General features: G+C 42.0%; 1 protein-coding gene across 1 annotated transcript in view; it reads left to right on the top strand.

Moving 5' to 3' along the window:
* Positions 1-1,670, top strand: part of LOC106565599 (protein OS-9-like) — a 38,701-nt gene extending 37,031 nt beyond the window's left edge. The window contains exons 7-10 of the mRNA XM_045692133.1: positions 417-508; positions 631-825; positions 1,335-1,542; positions 1,654-1,670. Of these exons, the coding sequence (XP_045548089.1) occupies positions 417-508; positions 631-825; positions 1,335-1,542; positions 1,654-1,670 (512 nt within the window). The remainder of the gene's footprint in view (positions 1-416; positions 509-630; positions 826-1,334; positions 1,543-1,653) is intronic.
* The last annotated feature ends 7,855 nt before the right edge of the window (positions 1,671-9,525 follow it).

Here is a 9,525-nt window from a genome sequence, read left to right on the forward strand (position 1 = left end):
CAGGGTTTTACAATGAAAGCATCATATTACGAAATAATCAGTCCTCTCTATTCATTTCTGTTGGACCAGATGCAGGTGTCACCTCTGAACAGCCAGAGGATTCTGATTTCTGGGAGGGAGTGACAAATCCAGGGGGTACCACAGTAACTGACACCACTTCAGAGCATCAGGTACACACAGTCAGTGATCATAATATCTTTCAACTTTAGTCTTCGACAGAATGGCGCCAACAGCTTTCTGTTTTGACAGGCTGGAGAGGATGCCTTTGATAATCAGCTCACAGATAATGAGGTCACAGAGGATGGTAATGTATTATATTGGCATTTGAAAACACTACTCACTACAATATCACATCTGATGCTTTCAAGTGTCATCCTTTTGGTTAATATCTATCAGGTGTTTTTGATTCCTCGCAGCTTTTGGAGATGAAAAATTCAACTTCAAGATCATCACAGACCCTGCAGACCTGATGAAATTTGTGCAGCATCTAAAAGAGAGCAACAGAAAGGTTAGTGCCGCCTTTAGGCCAGGCTATGGAACACTTACCTTTTTCCCATAGCCGTGGATTCATAATGCAGTGCCATTTTTGTGTATTTAAATTTCAATATGGTTATTTGACTTCCCTTTCAGAAAGCACAAAATGAAGCCGAAAGAGAGGCACTGAGGAAGGAAAAGGAGAGACGTGGAGCCGAGGATGAGGATGAAGAAGAGCGTCTCCTGCTGCAGGAGTTTGATGAAGAGATTGCTGGCCTCTCGGTGCCCTCTGCCAACATCGAGGAGATGAACGAGGAAATGCAAAAGGAGTTTGACAACATCATAGACGAGGTGCGGACAGACGCTAGAAATGCCAGAAAAGTGTACAGGCTGTAAATGGTTCTATATTAGTAGAACAGGTTATTGTCTGGAAGGATTTGTTTAAAGTTATTGAGAGTGCTGAGTCACATTATGAGCCAAACATGTGAGATAGATGGACATCTAAATGAACAGTATTATTTTGTCTCCTTTTCACCTCATTTAACACCTGATTTCCTTAACTAAAGGCACAGCTCAATAGGTAGGCCTTTCCTCTTTTGTTCTCCATTGCTCCTCAAGCAAGGGGGAGGCCGGTTGACATCACGACTTCCTGTCAAACCAGCTCCTTGAATGCCCATATTTTTTTACCCTTTAGTGTGTACTTTACTGTATTTATTCTTGGGATATCACTTTTCAGGAGGAAAAGTTCAAAAATGACTAGGGGACATCTTTAATATTTTACATTATTTCAATCATATTTACTTGACAGGCTCAGTGGTGCTGTCTTCCTTTGACTTGATGGGCTTCTCTCTATGTTCTAGGCTCAGCGGGAGCTGGACACAGAGGGTCTGAAGGGGGAGTTTGACAGCACTCAGGCCACCCAGACTCTTGAGACAACTCTGGACAAGCTGCTGGACCGCTTAGAGGACAAAGAGGCCGGGGACACAGAGGCAGAGCACCTGACAGAGGGAGGCCAGAAGGCCAACGACCCAGCCAGGGGCAGCCCCAGCCTGGCCCCCCAACAGCCAGGTAACTGGGCTCTCTGCCAAAGGCTCCACTCACTGGGCCTTGGTCTATGTGTTCATAGTTCAAACATCTACATTCTGTGTATATTAATTTCTTGTTCCATCCCATATTCAGTACCTTTGGAGATTTGAGGTTCAATGCTCAAGGGAGATTAAAACCGCTGTAGGCTATATCAGCATACTGACAGTCCTATATGAAGAGAAAAGGCATTATAGAATAGCTTCAATATGCTGGATTCATGTAGTTAGATTTTATTTGCCACTGTCACTGCTGGCATACAGTACTAGTCCAAAATTTGAACACACCTACTCATTCAAGGGTTTTTCTTTATTTTTATTATTTTCTACATTGTAGAATTATAGTGAAGACATCAAAACTATGAAATAACACATATGGAATCATGTAGTAACCAAAAAAGTGTTAAACAAATCTAAATTTATTTTAGATTCTTCAAAGTAGCCACCCTTTACCTTGATGACAGCTTTGCTGTGTTGGGTCATTGTCCTGTTGAAAAACAAATGATTGTCCCACTAAGTGCAAACCAGATGGGATGGCGTATCGCTGCAGAATGCTGTGGTAGCAATGGTGGTTAAGTTTGCCTTGAATTCTAAATAAATCACAGACGGTGTCACAAGCAAAACACCATCACACCTCCATGCTTCATGGTGGGAACCACACATGCGGAAATCATACGTTAACCTACTCTGCATCTTACAAAGACACTGCAGTTGGAACAAAAAATCTAAAATTTGGACTCATCAGACCAAAGGACAGATTTCCACCGGTCTAATGTCCATTGCTCGTGTTTCTTGTCCCAGGCAAGTTTCTTCTTATTGGTTTCCATTAATAGTGGTTTCTTTGCAGCAATTTGACCATGATGGCCTTATTCACACAGTTTCCTATGTCTGTTACTTGAACTCTGTTGAGCATTTATTTGGGCTGCAATTTCTGAGGCTGGTAACTGTAATGAACTTATCCTCTGCAGCAGAGGAAACTCTGGGTCTTCCTTTCCTGTGGCGGTCCTCATGAGAGCCAGTTTCATCATAGCTCTTGATGTTTTTTGCGACTGCACTTGAAGAAACTTTAAAAGTTCTTGAAATGTTCCAGATTGACTGACCTTCATGTCTTAAAGTAATTGACTTTGCTTATTTGAGCTGTTCTTTCCATAATATGGACTTTGTATTTTACCAAATAGGGCTATCATCTGTATACCACCCCTACCTTAACACAACTGATTGTCTCAAACGCATTTAGAACGAATTAAATTCCACAAATTAGGCACACCTGAAATTGAAATGGACTCCAGGTGACTACTTCAAGAAGCTGGTTGAGAGAATGTGAAGAGTGTGCAAAGCTGTCAAGGCGAAGTGTGGCTACTTTGAAGAATTTCAAATATATTTTGATTTGTTTAACACTTTTTTTGGTTACTATATGATTCCATATGTGTTATTTCATAGTTTTGATGTCTTCACTATTATTCTACAACGTAGAAAATAGTAAAACATAAAGGAAAAACCCTTGAATGAGTAGGTGTGTCCAAACTTTTGACTGGCACTGTACATTTTAAGTTATGACATTGTAGAAAAAAGCCCTTTTCAATTACAAGTCAGTAAGACACTTCTATAAGAGATCCCTCCTACATCCTGCTGCCCTACATATACTTGTTGGGAGGTGACCTCTGTTTGTTCCTCTTGTCTCGTCACCCCAAACCAAGCGACTGACGACCATGTTAAAATCAGAGTTACTAAGTATAAGACGAGCGGCAAACCCCGATGGGGAGGTCGAAGTTCAAGAGATGGGCGAAGGTGACCTCCAATGGCAGCATATTAAGGACATGGTTAAAGAACAGCTAGAGAAGGCGGGACTGAAGGCCGAAGGTAGGAAGGGGAGTGCCCAAAAAACACATGGCCTATCTCTCTCTTTTCCGCCTGCTTTCTTTAGCGTATGATCATGCAAATCTCCTCTCATCTAATTTTGGTCGGGTTCCAAAAATAGAATGGCAAAACAGAGCTACGCATCACATGATCATCTCTTATCTATTGAAATTCACTTTTAAAATTCCTTTCCACAGATCACTATTGGGGTGTTGCAAAGATACTGTGTGAACATGTTATCTGAGGAAGCTTCTGGGTGTGGTTGCGATAATTACATTTCACAATAGGATTAGGCCTCACAGCATGAAAGATTTATGTAAAAGTGGTGTACAGTCGTGGCCAAAAGTTTTGTTAATGACACACATATTACTTTTCACAAAGTTTGTATGATGGCAATTTGCATATACTCTAGAATGTTATGACAAGTGATCAGATTAATTGCATTGTCCCTCTTTGCCATGCAAATGAACTGAATCCCCCAAAAAACATTTCCACTGCATTTCAGCCCTGCCACAAAAGGACCAGCTGACATCATGTCAGTGATTCTCTCGTTAACACAGGTGTGAGTGTTGACGAAGACAAGGCTGGAGAGCACTCTGTCATGCTGATTGAGTTCGAATAACAGACTGGAAGCTTCAAAGGGAGGGTGGTGCTTGGAATCATTGTTCTTCCTCTGTCAACCATTGTTACCCGCAAGGAAACAGGTGCCGTCATCATTGCTTTGCACGAAAAGGGCTTCACAGGCAAGGATATTGCTGCCAGTAAGATTGCACCTAAATCAACCATTTATTGGATCATCAAGAACTTCAAGGAGAGCGGTTCAATTGTTGTGAAGAAGGCTACAGGGCACCCAAGAAAGTCCAGCAAGCGCCAGGACCGTCTCCTAAAGTTGATTCAGCTGCGGGATCGGGGCACCCACCAGTACAGAGCTTGCTCAGGAATGGCAGCAGGCAGGTGTGAGTGCATCTGCATACACAGTGAGGCGAAGACTTTTGGAGGATGGCCTGGTGTCAAGGAGGGCAGCAAAGAAGCCACTTCTCTCCAGGAAAAACATCAGGGACAGACTGATATTCTGCAAAAGGTATAGGGATCAGACTGCTGAGGACTGGGGTAAAGTCATTTTCTCTGATGAATCCCCTTTCCGATTGTTTGGGGAATCCGGAAAAAAGCTTGTCCGGAGAAGACAAGGTGAGCGCTACCATCAGTCCTGTGTCATGCCAACAGTAAAGCATCCAGAGACCATTCATGTGTGGGGTTGCTTCTCAGCCAAGGGAGTGGGCTCACTCACAATTTTGCCTAAGAACACAGCCATGAATAAAGAATGGTACCAACACATCCTCCGAGAGCAAATTCTCCCAACCATCCAGGAACAGTTTGGTGACGAACAATGCCTTTTCCAGCATGATGGAGCACCTTGCCATAAGGCAAAAGTGATAACTAAGTGGCTCGGGGAACAAAACATCGATATTTTGGGTCCATGGCCAGGAAACTCCCCAGACCTTAATCCCATTGAGAACTTGTGGTCAATCCTCAAGAGGCGGGTGGACAAACAAAAACCCACAAATTCTGACAAACTCCAATCATTGATTATGCAAGAATGGGCTGCCATCAGTCAGGATGTGGCCCAGAAGTTAATTGACAGCATGCCAGGGCGGATTGCAGAGGTCTTGAAAAAGAATGGTCAACACTGCAAATATTGACTCTTTGCATCAACTTCATGTAATTGTCAATAAAAGCCTTTGACACTTATGAAATGCTTGTAAATATACTTCAGTATTCCATAGTAACATCTGACAAAAATATCTAAGACACTGAAGCAGCAAACTTTGTTGAAATTAATATTTCTGTCATTCTCAAAACTTTTGGCCACGACTGTAGATGCAACAGTGACACTGTCTCATCCATTTTCATAATCTGCCTTTTAATGTGCTTTCCATGTGCAGTTTCTGTTCTTATTGTATGTGGTATTGTGATAGAATCTTTCCAGTGGGGTTTCTGGCTGATATTCAAGACCATATTTGTGCACAGTTGCACTTTTCAAGCTGCCCATGTGTAATGTATGTTTGTTGTATATTTATACTGTATGTGTATGAGAGGTTAGGCAATGTGTTATCTTTTGCCTGTTTGTATGTATTTGCTTTGTTTGATGTAAGTGAAACAGCTATAAGTATTGAAACTTTATTGTATTTTTTTTAAGGTAAAATTGAGGTGAAGATTTCAACACGAAGGACAGCTGAGGATCAGTGGCTGACTGAAGAAGATACTAAGTCATTCAGAGAACTGCTCATCAACCTCTTGGTAATCACCATGACAAGTATCATAATCCTTTTAAATAAACTACGGATGGGTTGTGTTATTTTTAGTCTATAAAAAAATATTTTTGATACATATACAAAAGTATTTGAACACCCCTTTAAATTAGTGGATTCGACTAGTTCAGCTACACCCGTTGCTGACAGGTGTACAAAATGTAGCACACAGCCATGCAATCTGCATAGACAAACATTGGCAGTAGAATGGCCTTGCTAAAGAGCTCTGACTTTCAATGTGGTACCATCATAGGATGCCACCTTTCCAACAAGTCTGTTCGTCACATTTCTGCCCTGCTAGAGCTGCCCCGGTCAACTATATGTGCTGTTATTGTGACGCAACAATGGCTCAGCCGCAAAGTGGTAGGCCACACAAGCTCACAGAACGGGACTGCTGAAGCACGTAGCTCGTAAAAATTGCCGTCCTCGGTTGCAACACTCACTACCGAATTCCAAACTGACTCTGGAAGCAACGTCAGCACAATAACTGTTCGTCTGGAGCATCATAAAATGGATTTCCATGGCCGAGCAGCCGCAAACAAGCATAAGATCACCATGCGCAATGCCAAGTGTCAGCTGGAGTGGTGTGAAGCTCACCGCCATTGGACTCTGGAGCAGTGGAAACACGATTCACCATCTGGCAGTGCGACAGACCAATCTGGGTTTGGTGGATCCCAGTAGAACGCTACCTGCCCCAATGCATAGTGCCAACTGTAAAGTTTGGTGGAGGAGGAATAATGGTCTGGGGCTGTTTTTTATGGTTTGGGCTAGGACCCTTCGTTCTAGTGAAGGGCAATCTTAACCCTCCAGCATACAATGACATTCTAGACTATTCTGTGCTTCCAACTTTGTGGCAACAGTTTGGGGAAGCCCCATTCCTGTTTCAGCATGACAATTCCACCATGCACAAAGCGAGGTCCATACAGAAATGGTTTGTTGAGATCAGTGTGGAAGAAGTTGACTGGCCTACATAGAGTCCTGACCTCAACCCCATCAAACACCTTTGGGATGAATTGGAACCCCAACTCCCAGCCAGGCCTAATTGCCAAACATTAGTGCCCGACCTCAATAATGCTCTTGTGGCTGAATGGAAGCAAGTCCCCGCACCAATGTTCCAACATCTAGTGGAAAAGCCTTCTCGGAAGAGTGGGGGCTGTTATAGCAACAAAGGGGGGACCAACTTCATATTAATGCCCATGATTTTGAAATGAGATGTTCGATGAGCAGGGGTCCACATACTTTTGGTCATGTAGTGAATATGTTGAAAGATATCTGTAAGGACATTTTCTCCATTTAATTGGGTTCAAAGAGTGCTATCAAAACCAAGATAAGCAATTGAAAGAGTTAAGCAGTTCAACATTTTGAAGAAGTCTAAGTAATATGAGTAAATGTGTGAGCTATTATTTTGATCTTCCCTTGATGTCTCTCAGACAGGGGGAACAGATGAAGTTTACAAGGAGCAAAAGAGACATCAGGAGTTGGAAAACAACTACAGATTTGTATGGGGAGAGAGACCAGAAGAGGCCCAGTACGCCAGTACTGCACCGGACTCAGACGATGTGGAGTTATGAGCTCTGGGGAGACGTTTACTCGCATCGTGGGAACCAAGCACCTGTGGAGGCTAGGAGCGGGGAGTGTCCCTCGTCCTTGTCAGAACTCTGAACTCACTGCTAAGTCTCAGCTGCCCCTTGGGCCCCACTGGAAGCACCAGTGTCCACAATTACACCTGTTCCCACACTTAGAAATGGGTTGTCCCTATCAGGCACCCTTATGTGCCTTGCACAAACCAATCCAAATGTCTCAGCTGTGGTGGTGTAATGGTGTCAGGTTTTGTTTTCTCTCCTCAATGTGATGGCTGAAAAGGGGCATTATTTCAATGTCTGTTGCTATGTTGGGTTGAGAGGAGGGTGGGAAAAACACCATGGACTTGGCAATTTGCACCTGTGAAAATGTATCTACGGCTTGGACTGAATGGGGTTTAACTTGACATTTCTACAGAAGTATGATGCCCTCTCCTTGTGTAGCCACACAGCAGTGCTTATAACTACACCACTGTGTTTTTATCTGCTGCTCTACAGTGTGAGGAAATGATCTCCGGGAGTGATGCAATGGAGGAATTGACCTGGTATTTACACTTGGCGTCACAAAATGATACAGTATGTTTGCAAAAGGAGGGTTCTGTTCACCAGTTATCGTTTATTGTTTAGAAATTCTACATTTATTTTAAAAGAATGCCGATTCGGAAACCTGAAAAAGAGTGAGGTTTAGAGGTTAAACCACAGTTTGAATATTTAAATAAGAACCAGTGTAATGTAGTGAAGCTTATACAACTCTTTAATTGTTTATTGTAGAATTGACATGCTTGATGAAACATTCATCATATTCCATATACATTTTGTAGCACTTTAAAAGTTGAGAAATGGTTCTGGAAAGTTGTACATTTTGTCAACTGTCATGAATGTTCAAAATCGTTATTTTATGTTTCAGATTTATTTGGTTTGATGCCATGTACAGCAAACCCAAAAATACTTAACCTATTTTCATTTGAGAAGTTATTTCTCAGAAATAGTGATTGGAGCTCAGCTGTTCCTGTTAACAAAATGTTTTAGTTTTTTGGCGCAAAGGTTTCCTCAGTGATAAATAAATGCCATTTAGCCGACAGTTTTATCCAAAGTGACAGTCAGGCGTGCATACATTTTACGTATAGGTAGTCCCGGTGATCAAACCACAACCCTGGTGTTACAAGCGCCAGGCTTAAACAACTGAGCTAGAAAATGCTTAACGTGTGTATATATTGTGAATAATTGTAGCTCTTTAAAATCTGTAAATAATTTAGCTTGAGCATGGGAGGGGATCATTTTTATATTTAGTTAAGATCATTATACGCACACTTCCTTGTTGAGGGGTGTTATTGAGTGAAGATGTCAAACAGATCCAATTTTGTTACATTTTTAATTCACCAGATGAACACCCTCCCTAAAAGTCTGAGCTGCATTGTAAAATCTTGGTATATTCATACCTTGCAAATGTAAAATAAAGACCATTAGAAAATACTTGGGCAAGATATGCCACAGTGTTTATTGATGTTTTAAGGAATTCTCTCAGTAGTTTCAAGTGATAGGCCTATATGAAATTTGAGGAAACTATTTATTTTTCTGTCAACAACCCTTACACCCTCACATTTTTCTACTATTTGTTGAAGTCAGTGGTTTGTGGAAACTATCATAAAGAAAATCGACTGCCGTAGTGCAGGCAGTGTAGTGAATAGAAAAATGCCATTCGTTTAAGTGAACAAAAATGTTTTGAAGACCATCATGGTACCAATAACTGCTTCTAATACATCAGATGTATGTCCTTGAACCGATTTATTTGAAAATTGCACACAGAAGGATAATTTAGCTCATGAGTGGCGGAGCGGTCTAAGGCACTGCATCTCAGTGCTAGAGGCATCACTACAGACTCTAATTCGATTCCAGGCTGTATCACATCTGGCTGTGATTGGGAGTCCCATAGGGCGGCGCACAATTGGCCCAGCGTCGTTAGGGTTTGGTCGGGGTAGGCCATCATTGTAAATAAGAATTTGTTCTTAACTGACTTACCAAGTAAAATAAATACAAAAAGTTGCTAATGGCAGCCTGCAGTTCCCAATTCGCCCTTCAACTTGAGTTATTCAATGAGAGGAGGCAGCACTGAGTTAGCCTGCAACGTTCCCCTGCTCAGACGTTGCATGCATCAACCTATGGTTGCGTGCCACCTCAGCGACTGACAGATTGCTATAACATATGTGATTAACTTATACTTAA

Source organism: Salmo salar, chromosome ssa12, assembly GCF_905237065.1.
Source record: "Salmo salar chromosome ssa12, Ssal_v3.1, whole genome shotgun sequence".
Lineage (NCBI taxonomy): Eukaryota > Metazoa > Chordata > Actinopteri > Salmoniformes > Salmonidae > Salmo > Salmo salar.